This window comes from Mustela nivalis (genome assembly GCF_964662115.1).
Source record: "Mustela nivalis genome assembly, chromosome: 13".
Classification (NCBI taxonomy): Eukaryota; Metazoa; Chordata; class Mammalia; order Carnivora; family Mustelidae; genus Mustela; species Mustela nivalis.
The window spans coordinates 13,981,876-14,009,199 of NC_139032.1; the positions used below are offsets into that span (position 1 = coordinate 13,981,876).

At 39.4% G+C, this 27,324-nt stretch overlaps 1 protein-coding gene and 1 long non-coding RNA gene across 5 annotated transcripts in view; one reads left to right on the forward strand and one right to left on the reverse strand.

The window, feature by feature from the left end:
* The window catches only part of ALDH1A1 (aldehyde dehydrogenase 1 family member A1), a 52,654-nt gene extending 43,965 nt beyond the window's left edge, over positions 1-8,689 (reverse strand). The window contains exon 1 of the mRNA XM_082696596.1: positions 8,528-8,689. Coding sequence (XP_082552722.1) covers positions 8,528-8,593 — 66 coding nt within the window. The 5' untranslated portion in view covers positions 8,594-8,689. The remainder of the gene's footprint in view (positions 1-8,527) is intronic.
* LOC309846936 lies at positions 1,819-11,371 on the forward strand. Of its 4 annotated transcripts, none has more exons than XR_014302197.1 (4): positions 1,819-4,946; positions 7,984-8,044; positions 10,400-10,579; positions 11,135-11,371. It is a non-coding gene; the product is annotated as an uncharacterized lncRNA (long non-coding RNA). The 4 variants fall into 4 exon arrangements; XR_014302198.1 differs by having other exon boundaries at positions 11,220-11,371; XR_014302199.1 differs by lacking the exon at positions 10,400-10,579.
* Positions 11,372-27,324: the final 15,953 nt, after the last annotated feature.

Genomic DNA, 27,324 nt, shown 5'->3' on the forward strand with positions numbered 1-27,324 from the left:
AACTACCTTAATGATCTTTTTTTCTGTTTTAATTTTGTGGGCTTTACATTCGACATTGGCCTTTCAGCTAACGGTGTGACCAAACACTTGTGAACAATCATCCTTCCTGTTATCTAAAATGGTTATGTGGAGAAGTGTAGACTCATGGATGTTTGGTATAATCATTATGAAACCTATTTGAGGCCTGTTGAAATGATCTATCATGGTAACAACCTCATTTTCCATTTGCTGTTTGTCTTTAGCAACTTTAGGGGGAAAGGGACCATCCCATAAGAAGTAAAAAAAAAAAAAAATCTTGGGTTCCATTTAACTACTATATGAACTACATTCTACTTATGAGTTTCACGGTCAGGATACTTTTGAATAATATATATACACTGGACCTCAGCTTAAAGTTCATAATATTGATTGGGAATTATAGATTCCTATGCATGCTCTTAGCTGTCACGTGCTTCTTATTAGGGGAGACAATCAATGAGCATTGAGGAAACTTAAAAATTGATTTTTTACTCTTTAAATTTTAGATGTGCCAGCTTTAAGGGACACATCATGACCTTTGATTCAAAGGGAAAAAAAGGCAGTTTCCTGACTGTAGTTTAATGTCCAAGAATAAGTCATAATTTCGGGGGGGGGAACCTTTCCAGAATAAAAATGATTATGTCTTTATGTGATTGGCATAAAGCTACAATTCTAAATAAATAAGCCCTTTCCTCAAAATATTTCTGGCTTGGATCAAGCTGAATTTAACTAATAGGCAAAATAAAACCTATTAGCTTTGCTCGGTCGTATAAGATTTTGGAACCTGTTGGTTTAAAGGAGAGAGAGAGAGCCCGTGACTCCCTCCAGTAGATACTCAGGGTGCCCTAAATTCACATCATCTCTTTGGGGCTGCAATAGGGCCAGGGGCTCTAGCTCATCTAAGGGAAACTAGTGCTTTCTTGGTGGCAGAGAGATTTTTCGACAGATCCCATTTTCAGTGCACAGAGGATTTGTTTTAAGATATGCCAAGCGGGAGGAACGTGACAGAATTCCCCATATTATGTCTCCTGTGTGAATTTTCAGACCTGAGATCCTGGGGCACAGGCTGTGGAGTGACGGGACGGACAAGAAGGGATGTGTACTGTACACACATAAAACTTTTCTCAGCATCAAGCACTTAAGAGTACCAAAGACTTTGGGGGAGGGGCTTAGAGAACAAGATGTGGGATGAAGAATGAGAGGCTGAGCGAAGTCAGGGACAGGTGTTAAATGTTTAGAAGAATCAAAGCTAGATCTCTGGCAACTCCCTAGATCTCTGGCAACTCCGTTCATCCCAGACCCTGAGGCAGTAAAGCAAAATGTTGAGACCGAATGTTAAAAAAAAAAAAAAAAAATCTAAAAGGAAATTAAGGAGGAAATAACAGATGGGAGGAAAATATTTAACTTGACCCAAAGGAATGAAAACAAAATGAGAGTGACCAAAACGAAAGTGGGAGAAATAAAATTTCCCTTTCATTTCTGTTTTATATTATAGTCTGACTTCAGTAACATGAATGTATACTCTTTTTTTCTTATTTATTCAGAAAACCCTCAGCTCTTTCAACTAGGGAGAATAAAGATGCTGAAGCATGTCTTTTTTGAGCCACATCTTCACTGTATCCCACCGATGACAAAAATACTTGTCAAGGATCTCTTAGGTCATGCATACCCTGTATCAAAGAGGTAAGATGTAGATGCCCCAGAAAGTTCTGCATATTTAGTGGCAAATAGCATAATTCAGTTATTTGTTGTTTGTATTATTTTAATTTCTTATTAGGTAACAGGAAAACAGTGGAAATAGTCACAATGGGCCCTGGGTGAGGAGTGGGTAGTTGATGAGGCAAAGTTTTGCAATCTGTGATATTTGTCCAGGTTCCTAGGAAGCAAATTTCCATGAATAATTTCAACATTACAACAAAGTCAGGAGGTACGGATATGATGATATGTAATCAGAAACTCAAATATGAAAAACACTACATCCCTTGCAAACAGTTGTGTGAGGTTTGGATACACACACACACTCAAAACATAACAGTGTTCTGGAATCTGGGTTCACACAAATATCCACTTCTCTGATTTGTCTATGAGTAGTGGTTTTAATTACAAAGCAACTATTGCTCCCGTTCTTTTGAACATGGCTCTATGCTGCTACTTAAATCTAGTAAATGTATAAGGTGTTTGGCCACAGTAATACTCGTGTCATGAAAACCCAAACCACCACCACCACTGCCACCCCAAGCCAGGTAATTGCTACTCTGAGACCAGTGTATCACCATTTATCAATGTCTGTACTCCTCTATGTAGATGTGTACTACATCATTCTACGGATTACACATGGCCTTTCAGAAGCATTACCTTAACTTTTGGTTCAGTTCCTCTTCAAAGGAGCCGTTTCCCATAAACCCTAAGAGTTTTCCCACCCAGCCCTCTCATTTTGGCAGGCGGCTAATGACGAATTCAGTAGGTGAAGTCCAGTGTAGAGAAATCAAGTGAATGCTTGGAGTAGTGAGACTCCTGACGAAATTGAGCTAATAGGATCTCCAGAGCATTGGTTATTTACTTTAGGATTGCTATTGATTAGGTTCCCTGAGGCAGGCAGGTGCCAGAGAACAAAAGAATTTGCCAAGACACCAGTCCTTGGAGATGAGCTAAAACATTGCATTTGTAGTGAAGGGTTACCTCTCAGGAAAAAATTCAGTGGTTGGTCCCACCAACTGTTTGCGGCCACCGTCTGGTTCCTGTTGGACTCGGGCACTCTCCGAAGGGGAAGGTAAGTGAATCTGACCTGGCTGGGTGGGAATGGGCTTCTGAGAAAAGGAGGAAGTCTGGCCCCTAAGCAACTAGATGGTGGTGATTGCCGGTGAAAATGTGAGGTTGGCCCTAAACTACTGACCTGTGCTGCTGGTCAACAGACCACCCTTGGAGTGGCATCAGCAGAATCTGGAAGTCTGTTAGACATGCAGAATCTGGTACTTCACCTCAGACCAAGAGAATCAGAATTTGCATTTCAACCAGAAACCTTCCTGATTCACATGCATATTCAGATTCGGAAAGTGCTTCTCTAGAGTATCTTCTCTCTGTTGGATCATCTGTCTGGGGATCTAGTGCCCCGATCATACCTCTTTCCTCATCATCCAAATTTCGACTCTCTCAATCAGAGTAAGGGATGAATGATAAAAAGGAAGCAACAGGTATGAAATCACTTGTTACAATCCGGTAGGATTCGACTACTACCACCATGTTTAGTATGCGCCTCCTAAGGCTGTGGGACCTGGAGCAAATCACCTAGCATCTCTGAACTCAGGTTCCTCAGCTTTAAAATGGGACACAACTAACATGTTCTAACTCTATTCCAGTGGCTCATTATGAGCCTCAGATGAGATCAGTAGATGAAAGCAGTTTTAAACTACGGCAAGTGTTGCAAGTATTTATTCCAGTACATTGGGAGTGGAATAATTTGAGAACTGTAGGAGTCATCTTGGGCAGTAGAGGGTTAAAGAGAGCCCGCACCAAGGGCCTAATAAGCACTGGGCGTTTTCCACAAATTACTTCACTGAATTCTCAGGCCACTTTCCCAGGTAGTTATTATTATTCCCAATCTACAGACAGGGGAATTGAAACTCAAAATTAGAAGCTTGGCCAAGGTCATAGCATTAAAGAAGTAGAAGGGCTGGAACGCGAAGCCTGGCTTGTCTTGTTAAGCCACTGTACCTCCCAGCCATCCGGCTCTTTGTTCATCTGCTTCCAAACCAAAAGCAAACAAAATACTGCTTCAGTCAGAAGAGAGTTAATATTGTTTCCCGAGTGAAAGCAGTGCCTCGGCACCATCAGCTTGGTTTTGGGCGTTAAGTCCTGCCTTGTTTGAAGCACCCCTTGGTGTGGTTTCCCTCCTACAAAACCCAGGCGGTGGCCAGACTTGCCACCGCCTCTATCTCCAGCCTCGGCTGGTCTGTTCTTCGCCTCTCTCACTTTACGACAGCCGCGGCAACTTTACGACACTCGTGGCAGCCCTTTGGATAATTCTGTGAACACAGCAGGCTCTCTCGCCTGCAAACGTTTTTGCATGGCATGTGCCTTTACCTTGGATATTTGTCTCCCTGCCCCTTCTCAGCTCTCGAGGGTCACTTTGTGCTCTGTATCCTTCAGGCTCCCTTTCAATGTCCCTTTCTTAAAGAACCCTTCCCTAAAAGCTCATGGAAAGAAAGCTCTTCCCCCTCATTTCTCAGCTTTCAGTTGTCCTCTCTTTAGCATTTATCATAATTTATGATTCAAGTATGCGCGTACTTACTTATTTTCTTCACCTTCCAGGGACACAAGCTCCCTAAACCCTATTAGCCTTCTTCTACCATATGACCAAGCACAGCGTGGTTATTCAGTGACTTGTTAACTATATGGAAGGAAAAACAGGAGATGGGAGTGAAGAGAATGGGGTAGTGGGAAATGTATGTGGCCTGAATTTGTTTGCTGTAAGAATCTAAAACAGCGATAAGGGTGTCTAGTGCATAGTATACCAGGATTCATCATTTTTCCCTATCAAAAAGATATCTTTAACAGCAATGTATTTAACAACCTTATCAGAAATCTAGGAAAGGAATCTCTTACTCCAACCAAAAGATACTCTGCAGGAATTGAGAAAAACACAGTTCCCATAGAAATGGCACACCTATTTCCAAATCCTCTACACCACTGCCTCTCCCAGCCCAAACCCCACCTTTTCAGTCAAACCAGAATGTCTGTTTGCTTCCAGCCTTCCTTATTGTTCTCCTCTTTTTCTAAGTTGGCCACCAACTTCCTCCTGGTGGCCTGGGAACAGCTGAGTGGCAGCTGGCAAGCCTCATGGTCATGTCCCCTCCAGGAATCAGGAATGGACAAATGAGAGTCGGAATCAAGAAGGCCAGAATAAGATTCCAGGAAGTCCACGTCCCCAGGTAACAACACTGATCTTAGACAAGCCACTTGGTGTGAGAACACTGATCTTAGACAAGCCACTTGGTGTGAGAGTTCAGACTGCCCCCGTTTGAAGTCTAGTTTTGTCACTTTCTAGCTGTATGATTTAAGGCAAGTTACTTAACCACTCTGTTCCTCAGTCTCCTCATCTATAAAACAGGAGGAGGAAACTCCCCATAGGGTTATCATGAGAAGTAAATAGAGTCATTGCAAATAAGCAGTCATTGCTAAAGAGGAAACACAATGAATTTTAGCTATAATTGTTTCCTGAGTGTATGGGCCCGAATCTGTCAGTTTATAAAATGTCATTAGCATATGAAAATCTTTTCTAGTAGGTACATCTTATTGTTTAATGAGTTCAGTTTAGGAGTTAAATAAAATATGTTGGGGGTTTTAATCCTGTCTGAGAAAGCTTGTCTTCTTGAATTTTCTGTTTTTCTTTTTTTTATTAAGGTAAAAAACAAAGCAAAACAAAAAACTGTTGTAAAGGGAGAATGGAAAACAAAGTTACCAAATCCTTTAAGATAAAATTTTTGATCCCTGAAATCCTGGATAAACTCTCAGAACTTCACACCAATGAAATCCTCGTCAGGTGGGGCATGGCTGTGCAAGAAAGACTGGCAGGAAAACTAGAAGAAAAGAACGAGATGAGAGGAACACTCATGAGGAGACAGGTCTCGGAAAGAGGATTAAAAGAGGTTTCTGGAAAATTGGAAAGAATTCAGGAAAATAAATAGGACCAGGGCAGCCAATGTTAATCAATCACTTCCCATGGGCCAGGCACGATTTCAAATGGTTTATATGCATCAAAACTCATTTAACGCTTTCATCCACCTTAGGGAATTAGGATCTTTATTATTCGCATTTTAAACATAAGGAAACCAAGGCAGAGAAAGGTAATGTAGTTTGCCCTGTGATCACATAGGTTTTGAAGAAGCTCTTCATTTAAAGGCTCAGTAAAATGGATGAGCTAGCAGATGCGGGATTCATTCAGAGCTGGGAAGGGGGAAAAACAACCCTAGAAATGGGATCCAAGTTTATGTGGATTTATAATGATGTTATTGAGGTTTTAAATCCTAAAAACATTTGTATCATTTTAGAAACTATTTCTTAACCTTAATCTCTGTTTTATCCACCCAACAACAATAAAAACATAATCAGACTGTACTAGAGAATAAGTCATAAAAGATATGTAACAATGACTTCTTTTGTTCGGGTGAAAAGCAGTCTCCCATTTGAGAGCGTGTAGTTCTACCATAGCTAGAGTAATTTTCTGTTATCAACCCTGCTTGTTTCTTCCCACCTCCTTGCCCCAACGACCAATATATTTCTAGTGGTAATAACGAAGGACATTAACATAGTAAGAGAAAAATAATACAGAGTTTAGGGGCCGGCCATAGAAGAGAATTCCACAGACACTATAAAATCCTTGCTTACTTGGTTTGCAACCAGGAAACTTAGTGAATAACTGTCATTTTTCCAACCCCTCTTGCAAGTGCAAATCCAATACAATTCTTCAGTGGGGCATAGTAAAAAGCAAATGCAAAGACATTTGAAAAAGCTCACCCATTTAGATTTAATTACATACATAACTGGTGTCCTCCCAAGTGTGAAAATGCTGTAACCAATAAATCAGACAATAAAATGCTATCTGAGCAGAACAGATTTATAGAGATTCACTCACTTGCATTGGGTGTTTCTACCCTGAAAGTTCCTAAATGCAAAAGCAAATGGCTGCTTTTTGAATTGTGCCTTCTTTTCAACACTTAGGTCCATCATTTTCCTTAGAGGGTGTTCTTGTCTAATGGCTTTGAAGTGAACAGCGGATTCCAATCTTGAAACCATCTCTCTGTGTTAAAGGATCACTAGGTCTGTGTTTGTATGCTAGATTTTAAGGACCATCTCATTTGTTCGTTACTGTTTCTTACATGCTCAATTTATAGCTACCCAATGAAGCATAATTTAGTAGAGAGAACACTTCACTTTAGAGCTTCCTCAAGATACACGTAGAAGACTGCAAACTTCAGCAAAGCCAAATTTTTAAAAATGTGACATTCAGATTACCACAATATCTTTCCAAGTAGTATCACAGAAAAAAAGAAAAGACTCTGTAGTAATAGTATGAGATAACTTTCAGTCTTTGCCAATGATTTTGACGTTTATGAAATGCATTCTTAAATGTACCTGCTTTAGATTGAAATTTCTTGTGAATGACCAATTTGGAGTAAGAAAGTTGGGAAGACTGGAGTCTTGTCATCTTTTCAGGCAAACCTTTACCAAGGGCAAATTGTTGGAGGGTATGGACTCATCACATTTTCCATGTTCTCATTTGGAATAAAATTAAAGGAATAAAAAATGTTTTCCTTTTTAATAAAACCTCATAAAGATAATACCTTACTACACTTTACTGCTGCTGACCAACCATGTTAAAGGCACAATCTGATCTCTGCAGACACTTTCCTAAGGAAAAGAACCAGTCAGCTGAGCAACTTCCTCATTTGTTGTGCTTATGAAAATGAAAATACAACTGACCTTAGGATTTCAAAACCATCCATGGTTACAAGTAAGGGAGTAAATAAATACTAGCGGGGCTTTCACTTTATCATGAAATTATACTGCTCTTGATTTTTCATTGGCTAATTCAGAAGGCAAAATGGCTCTTCCTGAGATGGAAGGGTTCCTTTCTTACCTTGCTTTCTGCAGTGTACCATAGAACCAATTTTAAGTGATTTTGTTCAGATTGGTTTGTTTGGCTTGTTTTATCTCTTTTCCTGGGAGTTCTAGACTCTGACAGGAAAGCAGGCATATAACAATGTGAAACAAAAGTTCAGGGATACTTTCGAACGGCTCAAATAGGATCCATTTCCTCGTTCTCCCTAGCTTGTGGATTTTTTAAGTCTCGATCTGGCTCCTGCTCTTGTTTCTCTAAATATTTATCAGTTAACAAATATGCATCTGCTCCAATGGCAACAAACTTGCTGAAGAGAGAAGTAAGAATGCTTTCTTTGCCCCAAATAGGCTAAACAATGCAGGTCCATTTGGAGTTTTTGAAACAGGAGCTTTCATCAAATTATCAGAGGTAAGTCCTTCGATTTTGACACTCACTAAACATATAGAAAAGTCATGTTACTTCAGCATGGGGTTTCTCCTTTTCTTAAAAAAAAAAAAAAAAGAAAATCACTTCCTATTTGTTTGGCTCTTTCTAATAAGCTTCTCTAGTAAGTACTTGCCTCTCTTATCATATATGCTGAGCAATGCTGAAGTTAATAGAACTGCATAGAAAAGTCCACTGAACCCTGGGGCAAGAACCCTTCACAGAGAAGAGAATTCCTTTCACTTAGACATATCTTAAGAAATAAACTTATGAAACATTGCCTGCTACAATTTAGAAATCATTATTTGATCAAGACACTAAACCCAAACCTGCATTCTGCAAGCCTTTTATTTTTGTATTTGCAAAGGGCTCGTTGCCCAAGTTTACTCACATTGACCTTTTATGCTTTCAGCACATGTCGTTTTCATAAACCTGAGAGGCAAAGCAGCAAATATAAATTGTACTAACCTTCGTATATTTATATGTCAAATTGGTGAGTGGGACAGGTAAGTCTGGCATGCCTGAGGACGACATTTCTGGTTCAGCTCCTGGAACACAGGTGACAGGCTCAGCGATTTGGTTCTGATAGAGCACTTGGCTTTATTTGTTCCTTTTTATCTGCACGGGCTAAGGTCTATTTGCATACCGGACTATGATTGGATGAGCCAACTCAGAGCGAAAAGAAAACGACACTACTTATTTGTAACACCTAGGGCAGGAAGCCCTTGACTTTAAACTTAAATCCTTAAGAAACCAGCTCTCCAGCGTTTAAACTGCAGCTGGAGACAGGGCACTATTTGCAGACGAATTAATTTACAAAGCCGAAACCTGCGATAAGGATATGCAGGGCAGCTGCTCTGGCCACTAAGGCCAGTTGTGATTTTTTGGCTTTTCAGGCTTTTTATGCCACTGGGAAACTTTCCTTGCTCTGACAGACTTGGACTCGGAGAATCTGAGGACTGAAAAAGAGTCTCGAAGGGCACTTGTTCTCAGCAGACGCTGGTGAGGAGAGGTCCCTGGCCAGGTGTCTTCAGGACAATGCTGTCAGTGAATTTAGCCCAGTCCCAGAAAAGCGGGGTGGGAAGAGAGTCCTTCTGGACAGACCCAAGTCAGCTTCACAAGCTCTGACCAGTGGAGTGTATTATCAGTGGGTAAGCAGACCCACTGTGATTTCACAGGCTCTACATGATCATTATGTTACATGGGGGAATAGAAAAGTCAGCAGGATTTTTACAGATCTTGGAGTCCACTTTCACACACAGTCACCACAACAGCAAGACGGCAATATCGTCTCTTAAAACCATCTAAAATGAAACCAACCTAAGTTTTGGGAAGCTGACTATATTTATCAATGACTGATACAGGCAATGGTGCAAAAAGATTTAAACCAGACCCTAAGGAATTCAATTTCTTAAAAATGAGTGTTTCAAGCTGGGATTGTTAAAAAAAGAATGTTTAACTGTACTCCTCCCATGTTAAACACAAAACTTTATTGTATTGAAGCTGAACCAAAAGTTACAATAGGAACATGATGGAAAACTGTGGATACTCTTAATTCTGATTACTGAGAGTTAAGAACCACAATTATTTTTTCCCCCAGGGAAAATTGCCAGCTCCCCCCAATATGGGATTTAGATAGCGAAATGAAGGTTCAGTGAATAGTTGTTCCAAATCAGACACAGTTTTTTTGGTCAGTTTTCCATTTTTACTTGGTTCCCCGTTCTACAGATAAAGAGACGGCAAGTAGCTTGCTTAAGATCACAGATCTAACAAGTGCAAAACCAGAATTTCATTTCCCAGGCAGGTTCCCTAAGTGACTAGTTGCTCTCACAGACACTTACGGTTATTAGCCCTTTCATTCATCTAAGAGTAGGGTCAGCAAACTTTGTAAAAGAGAAAATATTTTCTAGGCCAGATGGTTTCTGTTGTAACTTATTCGACTCTACATGAACGAAACGATAGACAATGGATACATTAAAGGGTATAGGTGCTTTCCAATAACATTTAATTTACAAAAACAGGAGGCAGCCCAGCTCTGGCTCATGGGCCAGCCCCCAATTCCTAAGCCACCCGTCTCCAAGGACCATGCCTCCCCTGCACCTTCTGCTTGAAGGCCAGGTAGAAACGTCTGTGTTCTTGCAACACTCTGCCCTCTTTCTCCATCCCTCCTTCATTCTCTTGCTCTCCATTCCTTTCTTTTGGGAAAACCGAATTGTTTTGCCTTTTAGAAATGTGTTTTGAGTTAAATGCACAATTACACAACAGCTGTTATGTAACTTGCAGAGTGGAGCTCTGGCTGTGCCCAGACAGCTGGGTTATGCTGCTGTCTCCCTCTTCCAGCTTCGCAGTTGTCCGTGGATCCAAACACTGGTCCATTTCATGGCCCGACAGTGAAAGCGCAAAGCCTCCTGACGCTCTTGGAGTGTCGCCTCACTACCCGCATGCTCTCATCCTGGACTCCGTTGCACTGAATAATGAATTACCTAAGAATGTTTCCCTTTACATCAGACATGACCGAAGGTAGGTAAAAGAAACGGCTTGGGAAACAGGTTACCATTTAATTTCAACAAATATTTACCGAGTAGTTTTTAAGGGTAAAACACAGTGATTAGAATCAGGAATTCTCCCATGTTAATCTTCCTTGAAGGGCAGGTTTAGTTTAGTTTTGTTTTGTTTCTGCCCAGAAACCACAGGGACTGAGGTCTCTATTTTTGAAGTCGGTGGTCATCCTGTCCCTGTCTCCCTAAAGCTTGTCTTGTGGAATAGTGTGTTCCCAGAAACCGTGGCATGGATGGAAGGCTTTACCTGACCACTCTGTCCCTCGCACACCCCACATGACTTTGCTGAAAGCACAGGGCCAAAAGAGATCCACATCAAGACTGAGCCCAGGGCTGGGTATTTTTATTGTATTTTTGTATGTATGGACTTCAATTTGGGAGTGATAGACAAAAGATGTTTGATCTTCCAATCCTCCTTACGGGCAAGCTAAATTACACATGCACACACATGGGGGCAGGGCAGTGGGAGAGAAAGAGAAGCATAATTGATTCTTCTCTTGCATCTAACTTCTTCCAGCCCTTTCTGGAAAGCTGTCATGATGCCAAGGAACACACAAACCATGACTTCGACCGTTGCTGAAACCACTCTCTCCTTTCAACAGGAATCTCTCTCCGGAGCTCCACGCAAGGCTCAGTCGCTGAAAAGATAATGGAGCCAACCCCATCCATTTCTATTTCTATTGAAATAGAAGCCACTCAAATTTGTTAAAACAAGCGTAATTATATGGTGAAATAAAAAGAGCTTCTTTTTACATTGCCTGACCTCAAAATCCAGGATCACTTTGCTGAAGCTCAATTTCTCTTGCTCAGCGATGTCCCTTCCCCATCTCTTCAGTGTTGCCTCAAACATGGCTGGGTGAGTCTGCCGGTTGGTTAAGCCAGTGATGGAAAGATCCCTTTGCCTTTGATCACCGCAATTTCAGCAGACACCGCATTGTTCTTGGGCGCAGTTGGGCTTTAACAATTTGGGAAAAGCTGGTCTTGCCTGGGGGACAGCATCTGTCCTTGGTTGGCATGCTGGCGTTAACAATGGAGGTGGGAGGCAGCCTGTGAGTACCTTGTCCTACGTGTTATGGGCTGACTTCTGCTCATCTGCCATTCTTCTCCAATTAGCATTATCTCCTCACTCCTGATTTCTCTTGCTCTTCACGTACCCTATCGTTGTTTCCTCTTCATTTTGTGTTACTAACAGTAGGGCAGATGCCCCTCTTCTCTGATATCAGTTAGTAAAGGCACTAAAACAATCAGTAGTCAAAGGCCTCCATAAGATCATGATTTTAATTGAAATAGGTCTTTGCTAAACTTTACAGGGCTGAAGACGTTTCTTAGCACTGGGTCAGCTCCCACAGTTTGGACTAGCCTTACACAGCATTCACAGTGGGCTTGTTTCCTCAAAGTGGAGAGAGAAATTCAGGACACTAATGGCACTTTTGAGGCAATCTGAATGTAGGTGACTTTGAGAGTTTTAGGACATTTCCTGTATCGTTTTACGGTTGTCTTGTGCACAGATCATAGAGTAATGTGTTTAACCACTGGGAAGGTTGGGTGTTTGCCTAGCACTCAAATTTATGCATAGTTTTCTTAGACACAACCCTTCTTTTCCTCCTGATAAATGTGCAATTTACATAACATTTAATCCAATCCTGTAGTTGAAAGACTAGATTCACGTGAGTGATCAGATTTCGGAGCAGAGATTCTGTGAACGGTAAGCAGGGGAGGCTGTGTCCTAAACAGAGTGAACACAGGAGTGGTGAGGGTCGTGTTCTTGCTTTTTTACTTTTTAAACATTTTTGAAAAATATTTTCAAGTCAAATATGCCATACAGAAAAAAACTACAAAAAATAGGAAGCGTACATCTCAATAAATAATCATAAAAGGAACAAAAGAAGATCACCACCACTCGGGTCAGAATAGGACAGTATCGGCAACCCCCAAAGACCACGCTGTTCCTCCTTTCCACCCTTATCCTCTTTTTCCTCACCCTAAACTGGGATATCACCCATATCCTAACTTCGAATGCCTTACATTCTTTTTTAACCCTGATTTTTGAACTTGATGCAAGCAAATCATACAGACAGCATAATTTTAAAGGAAATCCAGAAGTGCAAGTGAATCTAACCGGTGAGTTAAATTGTAATCGTAGGTAAAAAAATTTTCTCAGAGAGTGCTCTCACCCAAATATAGCCCCAATAAACATAATTAAGAATTGTGAAATGTATAGCAATAGGTTGGCGTTTCTATGAGAAGAAGGGCATTTTTTTCACACTAGTCACAGTACTTGTTAAAAGTCCAGAGAAATGGCCCTTTTCCTACAGTTTTGGTCAGAGCTCAATAGCACTTATGCATTATATCAAAATTTTAAATAAAGTTTGAACCCATGGGGCACCTGGGTGGCTCAGAGGGTTAAGCCTCTGTCTTCAGCTCAGGTCATGGTCTCAATGTCCTGGGATCAAGCCCCGAATTGGGTTCTTTGCTCAGCAGGGTGCCTGCTTCCCCACCCCCTCTGCCTGCTGCTCTGCCTACTTGTGAGCTCTCTCTGTCAAATAAATAAATAAAATCTTTTTAAAAAAGTGTTCAAACCCTTGTTTTAGTTGTTCTACTTCTAGAAATTCATTTTAAGGAAACAACCAAAAATATATGTAAGTTATGAACAAGTGTCTTTAATATATTATTTATAAAATAGAAAAATACCAAATGGTTAGGTAGTTTGTGCTTAGCAAAATACACAGATAATAAACAAATAATTGAGGAAGGACCTGGTAAACTTTTGAAATATATTGTAATTTATTTTTTTAAAAAGAGTAGGTTGTTAAAGCTGTGTACTGTGTAGGGGTACTAAGAAATTATACTTCACCCTTTGGATTTGGCCGAAATCTGCAATACACCTTTGACCTTGACCTCAGCATTTGGAAAGCTAAATAACTGAATTTCAATTCCAGTGTCATTCCTGACATCCTGAAATTATGCAGGATCACATGATTCCTTTGGTTGTGGTTTTATATAATTTTCCCTTTGAATAGAGGCTCTCAAAGTTATCCTTGGAATCTGTGAATTTGACCTCATATGGTAAAGGAAAGTTTGCAGATGTGATTAAGGATCCTGAGATGAGAAATTATCCTGGATTATCGGGGCAGGCACTAAATGCCATCACAAATGTCCCTTGAAGCAGAGAGCAAGGGAGACTTGACCACACAAGGAGAAGGCAATGTGATCACTGAAGCTGACAGCTTTGACGGAGGAAGGGACCAGAAGCCAAGAACACAAGCAACACACCTCCAGAAGCTGGAAGATGCAAGGAGCCTCTTCCCATAGAGCCTCTGGGAGGAACAGGCCCTTTGATATTGGCCAGTGAAACAGATTTCAGACCTCTGAACTTTGCAGTTGTGGGGAAAAAAATATGTGTTGCTTTTAGACCACCGAGTTTGCGGACACTTGTTAATTTGTTAGAACAACCTTGGCAACCAAAGACACAGATCAGTGAAAGCAGGACTGCCGAAAAGGCAGCTGCTGTCATTGATCACGACTCTACACCTTATCCTGGTTTATTGCTTATATTGAAATATTCACATTCAAATAAAGGAAAGCCTCCCATTTGTACCGTGGAGTAGAGCCTTCTCAGGTGCTCAACCTCCTAAAAATCTTTCACTTTCAGTTGCTGTATAAGTGGATATTTATTCTATTGCAAAAATAAAATGCGACAGATGACAATGTGTGTGAAAACTGTTAATTTTTTTCAATAATCCTTTCACTGGGACAAGTGCATCTGGATGCTTGGATCTGTTCCTGTATTTTAAAGTTGCATGTATGTACCCAGATCTAGAACCACATTCCAAACTCATTTTCCAGGCCTTGGTTGTACATTTCAGATGCCTGCTGGGTACCTGAGCTACATGTCACATCGTCATTTAACTGGGCTTCCAAACTCAAGAGCTTGTGTATTTGTTTCACGTGGACTCATACAGTGTACAACAGCAACAATAACAAAAATTTGCCTTTTTTTCTTGTTTTCTTGTATTTTTGTTGGTTAACCTAGACTTCTTAACACACTCATAACACTCCTATAAGCATGCGTAACTTTAATCACCAGCTCACACAAAATTTCTCTATTCCTGTTCTACACGCTGTATGTCTGTTATAAATTTTTTTTTCCACCATCCCAAAGGAATCACAATTATATAGTTATTGCCCTATTCAATGTTTATTTGTTTAATTTCTGCTCATAACCTCACTGTTTCTTCCATTCTCTTTTCTCAAGGTTCTAACTTCTGGATACTTAGATCATTTGGTTTTCAGCCTTCTTCCATTTAAAGCTCTAAATTTCCCTCTCTGCATGTCTTTAGCAACATCTAGAAGATTGGATATAGCATTTTCATTTTTGGTCAATTAAAGATACTTCCACATTTTCATTGTGATGTCTTCCCTGACTCATGATTTATTTTGAGTTTCTTAGTTTCTCTATTGGCTGGCAATAAACAACCCCCGAATCAAGACAGCTTATATTAGTACAGCTATATTTTTATGTGCTTATAAACATAGCATGACTTTGTCTTCCTAGGGAATTGAACTTTTCTTTTTTTTCTTATCATGATAGGCTCTCCCTGTTCCTCTCTATACTTTTTGCCTTGGAATTTCCTTTGATAAATTATCCCTACAAGAGCTTTTCCTTTGGTTGGGGTTTGCATAATACACTTCCCCCAGCTTCTGTATCTGTGTTGCATATAGTTCTCTAATTTCTTTTCATTTGTTTCTTGTGTCTTTTTTTTTCTAATTAAAAAAAAAATTTTTTTTTAATATTTTATTTATTTGAGTGGAGAGAGCGAGCACAAGTGGTGGGGGCAGAGGGAGAAGCAGCCTCCCTGCTAAGCAGGGAGCCCTACACGGGCTCAACCCTAGGACCCTGGGACCATGACCTGAGCCAAAAGCAGACACTTAACTGACTGAGCCACCCAGGTGCCCCTGTTGCATGTGGCTCTTTAAACGGCCCATAGTTGGGTTTTATGTACTTTTGCAATCTTACAAATGTTTTCTTTTAATTGGATCATTTCCTTTATTCACATGTAACATAATATACTGATGAATTTATGTTTAAAAATTCTCCCATCTTACCAAAAACAAACAAAAATTCAACCATCTTACTAAATACTTCGGTCTTATCTACTCTATGTTCTTCTCTCTTGACTTCTTTTTAAAACTGATTTTAAATTATTAACTTAAGATGTTAGCATTAAAATTAAACTAAACTTTAACTCCATTGCTTTAAATTTCTTTTTAAAGATTTAAATTTATGTATTCAAGAGAGAGAGAGACAGAGACAGAGACAGAGAGCACAGCTAGGAGGAGAGGGAGAAGCAGGCTCCCCACTGAGCAGGGAGCCCCTATGTAGGGCTCAATCCTAGGACTCTGGGATCGTGACCTGAGCCAAAGGCAGATGCTCAACCACTTAACCAACTGAGACCACCCAGGTGCTCCTGAATTTTAAGTTTACATTTAGTGTACATTCATTTTAATTAATTTAAAAATTAATTCTTTATTTTCAAGTTGGGAATTATATATTGTCTTTACTGTTATTTTAATGGTTACTTAAGAAATAAAAGGTTTTACTTTGTTACTTCCAAAGTAGAATTAATAATTGGTGACTTTAGTTTTTTTCTTGGTGCAGACAAATTCTCGGGACACTTTAAATTTGTTTACATCCCTCCCCAAATCCACGCAGTCGTCGGTACATTTGATTTAAATGTTTGTGTGCATGTTGATTTACTGGATATTGTTTCCCATCCTAGATCCATTTCATCTCTTTGACTCAAGACCTAGCTCTACTGCTTCTGATTTAGTTCAACTAAAAGGAAAGGGGGGGGGTGTGGGGTGGTACAGAAGAATAAAGTACAGGAAGAGAGAAAAGCCCTTCCTGCCTTGTTTATTTTATGCCTGATGACACTCTGGCCTGGCTGAGTCCTTCCTCCTAGGACCGCAGACTCTGCTGAGTGTCCCTCCTGTGGAGCTTTGGCTTCTACAGCTCCCCAGGCTCCAATAACACCGTTTCTCCCTCTTGCAACTTCAGGCTTGCAGGAGTGGTAACGGCTTCTCACATGAGTCAGCTCTGGGGTCTGCAGTACCCCTTGTGGGCTGCCCACGCTTCCCTAAAGAGTTCCTTTCTTAGAACATCTTCAAAATTCCAGCCAGGTGTGTCTACTGTTTTTTGCCGTGACCCTGAAATGATTCCTTTAGAACTTCAGATGCATCTTTGTGTGTGTGTGTATGGTGGGGGCATATAAATAGTTATATATAATGACAATAAGCATTAGCAAGCAAATATGTAAAATTAAATACTTGGAAAATAACTTACATGGGTACTTGTGGTCCTTTATCTGACTGCTTTGTCTCCTCTTTCCCACCCAGATGAGAGAATTATAAAACCCATCTTCATTATTCTCTTGATGACTTCTCTTGTGTCTCTCTGTACTCCAAGAATGACATGTACGTGGTGTGTATATGAATTTAAGTTATTCCTAACTTTATAAAAACGAACTTATTTTCTTCTGAAATGCTACGTTGGTAGGAGTCATCCACATTACTGCACACCACCGTGGTTCCTTCATTTCGACTCTTTTACACCTTTCTGATCAGAGTTTACTCATCCAGTTTTTTGATAATGGGTTTTGGTGGATCTGCAATTGTGAATAGTGTTTCTATAAGCATTCTTGTGTATATTTCTGTTGACTGTATATCTGAAATCAGATTTGCTAGTTCTTCAGGAATATGAATGTTAAACTTTGGGATACAATGCCCAAGTGGGTCTATCAATCAATACTTCCACCTTCAATCGAAAAGGATCCTGAGGCTCCAAATTCTGCAGCATGGGCTAGTGTTTTATCATTTAGATTGATTTTTACAATGGGTTTCATTTTTTTATATTTAGAAACTCATTATTAAAGAATGTTCTTCTGATTCCTACTTGACTCAGAGCTTTTGTTTTATTATGAAGGTGTTGAATGCTGTACAATTATTTCCTTTCATATCATCTTAGCTTTTTGTATATATCTTTTTCTTCTTTTTTTTTTTTAAGTTTTATTTATTATTTGACAGAGAGAGAGATCACAAGTAGGCAGAGAGACAGGCAGAGAGAGAGGGGGAAGCAGCCTCCCCGCCGAGCAGGGAGCCTGATGTGGGGCTCAATTCCAGGACCTTGAGATCATGACCTGAGCCGAAGGCAGAGGCTTAACCCACTGAACCACCCAGGTGCACCTTTTTAACTCTGTATGTTGTCAGGTACATTTATGGTTTTTTCTAATATTAAAAAATCCTTGCATGCAGGAGATAAAGCTAAATTGGATTTCCATTTGATGACTTACCTTGGGAATGAAAACAATAGTCTGCTCAGAAATGTACAATAATAACATTACCATGTATTAAAATCTGGGAAGCCCAATAAAAAGAAAAAGAAAAGAAAAGAAAAAAGAAAAAAGATACTTCAAAGGAAATTTTTGTTCCTAAAAATTCGGTCAAAGAAAACTTTTCAAATGGAACGAATTGTTCACTTTAAGTAGCTAAGAAATCCACAGCAGTATATGCCTAAAAGAAGTAGAAAGAAGATGTAGTGAGGGCAAAGATAGGCATGAATTAAATGGGAAAAAAAGAGACAAAATAGAGAAAGTCAACAAAGCTAAAGATTTGACTTTTGAACAAAATAAGAAGATGGAATCCTTTGTAAGACTGAGAAAGAAAAGAGAAAAAAAGACACAAAAATGTTTTGATTAAAAAATGGTACGTGCTTGCAGATAATGATCTTTTTTTAAAAAAGGAAACACTACCAACAATGACATATGAATTTATCCAAATGTGCCCGTACCATTTGTTGAAAAAACTATTCCTTTTCTATGGGGTTGCCTATGTAGCTCTGTAGAAAATCAACTGTCTGCCTATATGTAGGTTTATTCCTGGACTCTCTATTCTGGTCCATTAATCTCTTTGTCTTTAGACCAGCACCACACTGTTGTACTGTTGCTTTATAACGAGTCTGAAAATCAGACCGTGTTGTCCCTCAAATGTTGTTCTTTTTCAAAGTTGTCTTGGCTAGATCCTGTTTGTTTCTACATTAATTTTAGAACCAGTTTGTCAATTTCCACAAAATCTTTCTGGGATTTCCATTTGGTTTGCAGTGAATCTTCTTCCTTCTGGGACTCCCCCATGTTTATAGATCATGTCACTGTATCCTTTAGTAATCTTCACCACTTTTCATTGTTGTGTCTGTCTGGGCTTCATTAAGGAGAATTTCTTCTATCCTAATGAATTTACTGATGCTTCCTTTATTTGTGTCCAATTCTTATTAAATAATTCACCTACTCGGCTTTTGATAATGGCCATTTTTATTTCAAGATTTATTCCTTTATTATCCTCTTGTTAGTTTCCAAGTCTTATGAAATTTTCATTTTTGTCTTTTAAATATAGATCTTTTCAAGTCTATGTCTGATAATCCCCCAATCTCAAACCTCTGCACCAAGAAATACATTTTGTCCTTTGTTCTTCTGGCTCTGCTAGCTATTTGGTGCTAGGCATTAGATTGAAAAGTGTGCTTGTAGAAATGATTAGAGACCTATGATGACATTATCTTCTCCCAAAGAATATGTGTACTTGATATTGCTAGATTCCTAGTATTTCCAGGTTTCCCCAAATAGCTCTGGGCTCCCATATTCTAGCATCAAAGTAGAAGGGTTTCATCAAAGCTATTCTTCCCTTCTCTGCAGGCTCTGGGCTAAGAACCACCAGACTGTCCAATGGGCAATATCCTCTCTCTCAGATATTCAGGGATCTGCAGTCAGGAAATGCCCAATATAAAGGTTGCCCAAACAGTGGGCTTCCTTCTCGGGACTTTTATCCGGCCCTTGAATCTGCCCTGAGAGCATTTCACCATCTGGTTAGCAATTTCTGTCTACTAGAGATTTAAATAAATATTTTGTCCAGATAGTCTCATTGTTCTTCAATGGAGGGTCCAGCCCAAAATACTTGTTCTGCCATTATCAGAATCAGTTACTAAGAAAATGTTTCCATTTTTTTCAATGAAATGTTCTTGACTGAAAATTTAGGTTAAGTAATAATTCTGTATTGGCAGCTTTTTTTTTTTTCTGTCAGTCATTTATATGTACTCTCCTCTCTGCTTTTTTCATGATATTTGCATTTTTTCTACAATATGTCTAAATGTAGATTTTATTTTTATCCCCTTAGGGGTTTATTTTGATAGCTAAATCTGAGTTTTATGACCTTCATTAGTTTTGGAGATGTCTCAGCCTTTATTTATATTAAGTGTATGTTGGATCTTTTGATTTTACCTCTGTATTCCTGAATATGTTTCTTGTTGCCCACATTTTAATTTCCCATGCTGCTCATTAAATAATTTCCTCCAATCAATACTCTAGTTTACTTAATCGCTACTCAGTTATTTTTAATCTACTGTTTAGAGTATCCATGAAGCTTTTATTTTTTAAAAGAAAGATTTTATTTTTTTATTTAACAGACAGAGATCACAAGTAGGCAGAGAGGCAGGCAGAGAGAGAGGAGGAAGCAGGCTCCCTGCTGAGCAGAGAGCCCTATGCGGAGCTCAATCCCAGGACCCTGAGATCATGACCTGAGCCAAAGGCAGAGGCTTACCCCACTGAGCCACCCAGGCACCCCCATACTGAGCTAACTTTGTGAGTGTTTTTAATTTACCACTTTAGCAGAACTAAATTGAAGGCATGAAGTTATATCTGCTCCTCTGTACTTTAAGGGGGGTGAGGGATATTTTACTGTTATCTTTCTGATATTTCGTTCATTAGCATTTGGGAGACTGCAGCTTCATGTCTAAGTTATAGAACACAGACAAGAGTATGAGCCTGTGCTTATGAAATCACAAAGAAGAATGAATTTTTTTTTACATCACAGCCTAAGCTAAGGAGCTCTTGCTTCCCCATCCAGTGATTCAGAGGGCATATTTTTCTATTACTTTCCTTAGTGAGTATCAGTCATTCCAGGAAATGGAGTCTCAGTTTCTAGTTCCTCTTCAGACAACCTTGACTACCCTCCTTATTTGGCTATCAAGCCCTTTGGCTATCAAGGCAACAAATTTTCAAGGGGAGGACAGTTTGTTTACCTCTTGATTTTTAGTTTCCTCTTTCTTTTGGCTTTTGGAGATTTCTCTCGCTTTCTTTTTTTTTTTTTTTTTTAAAGGACTTTATTTATGTATTTGACAGAAGACACAGCGAGAGAGGGAACACAAGCAGGGGGAGTGGGAGAGGGAGAAGAAGGCTTCCCGCTGAGCAGAGAGCCCGATGCGGGGCTCGATCCCAGGACCCTGAGATCATGACCTGAGCCGAAGGCAGAGGCTTAACCCACTGAGCCACCCAGGTGCCCCTTTCTCTCGCTTTCTTTCTGGGTCAAATATGCTTTTGATAGCTACTAATTATATTTTTATCTTGTATTTTTTTTTTAAAGATTTATTTATTTGACAGAGATTACAAGTAGGCAGAGAGAAGGAGGAAGCAGGCTCCCTGCTGAGCAGAGAGCCCGATGCGGGACTTGATCCCAGGACCCTGAGATCATGACCTGAGCCGAAGGCAGCGGCTTAACCCACTGAGCCACCCAGGCGCCCCTATCTTGTATTTTTTAAGGAAAATTACCAGTCTGCTATAATGAGTGACATGGAAATCATTTTTACAAAAGGACATAGTCATTTAAAAAAAGAGGTAAAACTGGTTGTTTCTACAGACTGCTTGGTTTATGTCTTGTTTTGTTTTTTTGTTTGTTTGGTTTTTTTCTGTACATATTTTGGGGAAGCTTTTTCTTTATAAATGGCAATCAATAACAGAATATCTTCTTATTCTCATAGTTCTTTTTTTTTTTTTTTGCTTAATTATTACATATATGCATAAGGATGTATCTGTATAGACAAATCTTCCTTAATTTGGGGCTATTCCAAAAATTTCAGCTTTTTTCCTTTTACAGAAACTCCTGGTCAATTTATGCTAAAGTTACAAAGTCATACCAGTTTGTTATCGCTCCAACACTAAGTTAAATTTGTATTTAGAGCTCTAGTTTGAGTCTAAGTCCACCACTATTCAGATATTTTTGGATTTGTCTGGAGAACTGCTCAGATTAATTCACTGGAGTATTTTTTTACATTCTTGAGGAGTATTTTGTTAAGGAGGAGCTAAGACCTTCTTGGGAATAATTCTCTAAGGGAAGGTGGTGTCAGACAAATAAACCTGAGTCTGTATAATGCTTTGGTAGTCAGAGATGAGGGTTGAATCTGATCACAACTTGCTATTTGCTCCTGAGATCTGCTACTGACTGAGCACTTCCTTTCTGAAGCATGGTGTCACACCATCATAATAAGGACAGAACAGGCTGAAAGTAATTAATGAAAGTCCTTGGTGAATGCAAAGGCAACCTTCCACATACATGAAGAAATTCCAAGGGTCCTCAACTTATCTCAGTTACCCACATGGTAAAGAAAATATAAAAGGGAAGAGGCAAATATATTCTTCAGACATTGGCTTACGGGCATTAAGGAACCCAGAAAATACATTATCACTGGCATTCTTGAAGACGACCACCATTATATCAACCGCAGTAGCAAAGATGTAGGGCCTAGAGCAATGCCCAGGAGATAGGATAACCAGGGAGATAGGGTAGTATTAGGTAGCAGAGACTTGGAATTGGCAGCTTAGTGACTACCAAGAGAGAGATTGTGCCTTGAGCTCTAGGATTAGCTTTCTTCAGCTGTAAATGAGGTACTCTCAGATGATTTTATGGACAGGAAAAGGCTGAGAAGAGCCCTCACTAAAAAGAATGGATCACAAAAGGGGAAGGAGATGAGAGATAATGCCCACTCATGGTGGCCAGGGCCTGGGGAGAAACTGATTAATGGATAAGGAATTTTACTTCGGAGTGATAGAAATATTTGGGGACTAGACAGGGGTTGTGGCCAAACCATGTTGTGAATGGATTAAATGTCACTGAACTGTTCACTTTCAAATGGGTAATTTTGTGTTATGAAAATGCCATCTCAATAAATTATTTGAAAAATAGAAAGGGGAGGAAGATGGAAGTTTATTCTTGACCAGAGGAGATGACCCAAGAATCACTCTAAATAATGGATGATTCTATCGTGGGGCTCTGGACCTTACAACAACATGGATATGAAAACCCTGAGAAACAGAGTTTTTGTTACTTTCAAACTGATCCAGGAATGGTTGCCCTGGGGAAATATGAGTTTCATGCCATTTAAAATATTTTGCTCCCATGTCCTATTGTTTCAGTCTCGATTCTTAGATATTGTGACAACATAAATAATGATTAGCTTGTCTTGGATAACACTTCAAGAATATTCTAAAAGGGTAACTTTTATATATTTTTCTTGTTGTTTCTGATCATTTTCTGAAGGATCATGGACGATTTCTCTCTCATTTCTCCCTCCCTTCAAATAATAAAACAAATGTAGGTATTAATCCAAAATCTTTTGTAAGTCATGCTGATTAGTTGTGGAAAGTGTTTGTACGTTGTCCTGAGAATCCGGAATTTATTCCTCTCTGAAGTCAAGCTAGTATAGCTTTAAAGCACGGGGCAGTAATTGAGAATCTGGAGTTGAAACATTTTAGCAAATGGTGTGTGAACATAGAAAATGGCTTCCCTCAGGTGATGGCGTCATGATTTGCCCTGGACCCAGATTTCAAAGCCTCCTTCTAAACCCCGGGGGGTGGTTCTCCCAGGATATAACTTTACTAGACAAAACAGCAATGGCACATTTCTCTCCCTTATGTTCCTGTATAAAGAATGACTTTGAGGGCGCCTGGGTGGCTCAGAGAGTTAAGCCTCTGCCTTCAGCTCAGGTCATGATCTCAGGGTCCTGGGATCAAGCTTTGCATCAGGCTCTCTGCTCAGCAGGGAGCCTGCTTCCCCCTCTCTCTCTGCCTGCCTCTCTGCTTACTTGTGATCTCTCTATGTCAAATAAATAAAAAAATCTAAAAAAAAAAATGACTTTCTTAAATATGTGGATCATGAACTCCATAAACACATATAATCACGTAACATTATCTGTAGGCAATCCAAACTGTTCCTCAAATAAATAAATAAATAAATAAATAAATAAATGAACTTTAACAGTATGAATCCTAAATGTGCATTAACTAGCTGATTTTCCATGAGAGTTTTTCCCCCAAATACCAATTTAGGTTTTCAATTCCATCCCCAAACTGCAGAATTGCAGGAAATTCACAGCTAATGCCAAAATATTGTTTGTTTGGATTTTAACGAGCACCTGTGTCCAGACATTCCAGTCTGTTCCATAGAATTATGAGTTAGTCATTCCTTACCCAAGTATACCATTCCTGGCTGTTGAAACTGACCTTGCGTAACTAATCTTACTTCAGCTACCATTTGAGTGGGGACTGACCCTATAGAAAGAAATTTTACATGCCTCCCTATCTGGGTTATCACTGATGTTTGCAGCGACAAGTTCTTTTACCCCAGCCAACATATAGAAAGAGGCTGGTGGACTTCTTCCTAAAAAGTGTAAAACAGGAAATTCATAAAATTGAATAAATAAAATTATTCTTTGTAAATATAGAACCAAGGGCACAGAAACCATGGTGCTTTGGAGTCCTTTTTAGACATGTGGCTTAGAAAGGCATCTCGCTTAGTAAATCCATACTAAAGCCTATTGCATTCTGGATTCATACCACTGAAGTATCCAGTAGCTGATGATTCCATTCCACTGGCCTGAAATATTACACTCCAAAAGTTGTAGCGACTGGAATCCTGCTCATTATTCAAAATCAAAGTTTCAAAGAATTATATTAACCAAAACAAAAACAGCAATGATGACAACTGACATTTATGATTATTACGAACCTGATTCGGCTCTCAATTTTTTAAAATCTAGATGAAAATTACAACTATTTTCCCATTGTGCAGATGAGAAAACTGCGGTTTGGTGAGGCCAATTATATCCTCAGTTTTTGTCCTCCTAATCCTTCCTAACCTACCATTCCAAATCAATTTAGTGCCTACCTCCTTTGACTTGCCGCATCCTACAGAAATGTGTGAAATCTATCCTCCTACATCTCTTAATTTAGCACCTATCTAAACCCTTGCTCCTTCTTCCAGGGGCTTAGAAATTGAGGAAATGACCTATCTCACTGAGCTTTGTACCAAATGCACTACAGAGGGAAGTGCCTTGCATGTAATAGAACCTTGCATAATTATTTTTAGGTTTTACATATTACTATTATTATTTTTTAAGATTTTATTTATTTATTAGAGAGAGAGAGAGAGTGAGTGAAAGTGAGCAGGGGAGGAGTGGAGGGGGAGGGAGAAAATCTCAGCACTCCATGCTCAGCACAGAGCCTGATGTGGGGGCTCGGTCTCACAACCATGAGATCATGATCTGAGCTGAAACCAAGAGTTGGATGCTTAACCGACTGAGCCAACCAGGTGCCCCAGATTTTGTAAATTATTGACATTGATATTAGAAAAGTACCCAGATTTGGGGATAGACCACCCAGTATCTATCTTCTGCATACCTAATGGTTTAGTGTTTCATATTTCCTGATTGATGTTTCAACTTGAGTTGCCACAGATAAAAATACTCATATTATAGTTAAGAACCAGGACCCCCAACCAGCAGACATGGTGCGAAGAATATTTGGAAAGTCATTAGCATCATAGCTTTCCATCCACAAAACTGTGATTAATCTGGCTAATACAACAAGAGACTTAGGATGCCTGGGTGGCCCAGTCAGTTAAGTGTCCAAAACCTGGTTTTGGCTGAGGTCGTGATCTCAGGGTCATGAGATCAAATCCCGCGTTAGGCTCGATGCTCAGTGTGGAGTCTGCTTGGGATTCTCTCTCCCTTTCCCTCAGTCTCTCCCCCCTGTGCTCTTGCTCTCTCTCCCTCTCTCTCTCTCTCACTCAAATAAATAAATAAATAAACCTTTAAAACAAAACAAAACAAAACAGAAGACTTGGTGTTCCTTTTTGGTTACCATATAAGGGTACTTCCCACAAAACTTTATGTTTATTTGCCTTCAGAGGCAAGACCACAACCATGTCACCTGGCCAGTATTCTTCTTTGTTATCTTAGGTTGAGGCTAATTTGTTCTGTAACCACATTGTCATTCTGCCAACTTTGTTCTCATAATCCAAAAATCTAAATATATAGAAACTTATTATTAATATTATATCTCCTCCTCTCCTCCTCTGGTGGAAGGAAGAGATCTCTGCACACTTCTTTGAATTCAGTCTGTTCAAAAGTAGAAAACCATGGAAAATTTTCATAGGCTTTTCTTTCAAGTAAATATCATTCATAAATTACCTTATGATCTTCACATTTAGAATCCTATTTTTTACTGTCTGCTTATCATTGTTTGGGCTGGTATTCTTCTACCAGATAGAAAACTAGTACCTCTTGCAAGAGGGAGACTCCTGTTTGTCCACCAAAATTCATTGTCCTCCTCTTCCAAAGCAAGAGAATGAAGGCTGGTACACACCTTTACAGCATAGTTCCATAAGTGGTGTGTCCATTTCTTGTTTGGGATTTTAGACATTGAGTATACCTCCTCCATGTTCTCTTTCCCTCTTCCACCAACAAGAAGCTAGTTCTGAGGGATGGCATTACAATGACAGAAGGAATCTGGTTTATGAATGACCTCTGCAAATTTAGGGTGAACTCCTAGGGGCATTTATGGGAAGAAACATGGATAGCTTTTATCTTTAGATCACTGTTTTTTTGGAAATCAGTTACAGTAGTTTATTTACTCTTACTCTGGCAAATAATCTGCAAATAGATACCACTGTTGTAGACTATCGTCATAACTGCAGGAGTCATAAAGGCCAATAGAATATCCAGAGAATCTACTGGCAAAACTCAACCTCTCACCATTTAATTTTTTGTCATTTACATAGGGTCAATTCTATCTATATTGCACATGAGGTAGGACGTTTTCAGTTCCTAAGAAATATTTGGCCTTGTGTTCCAAATTTTCCACTATGCTTATGAGATATCACAAAGTCAGCTATATTTAGTCACAACTTGGTATCAGCTTGGCAGAACACACATTGGGCTTTATTATCTTCCGGATTCTCTCCAACTTAGCATACATGAATTCTGTAATTCCTCTCCATGATAATGATCAAAAATCTTTTCATCGTTTCATTAAAATACATATTTTTAAAATTTTCACTGAGCACTCTCTTTTTTTTTTAAAGTTTGCCTAACATTTTGTCTAGGGGTTAGCAAACTGTCACCATGTGTGAGACAGTAAATATTTTAGCCTTTGCAGGCCATATGATCTCTGTCACAACAACTCATCTTCACTGCTGTAGAGCTAACATGACCACAGAGTCTACATAAATGGATGGATGGGACTGTATTCCAGTAATATTTTATTTACAAAAATAGGAAGTGGCTGGATTTGGTCCACAGTCATAGCTTGCTGGCCCATGTCTTAGTCTTATCCACACTATGGATAATTATTTTACCTTCATCTCTACCTGTGTCCTTCAGAACTTTAACACCATCCATCCTGACAGTTTTTTTTAAATCTTTTTTTAATATATATTTTCTTAAGTTTTATTCAAATTCCAGTTAGTTGACATACAATGTAACATATGACAGTTTTTAAAATCTGCTTTCCCCACTTTTGTTGCCAGGTTTCTAAGTGTATCTGGAAAATATTA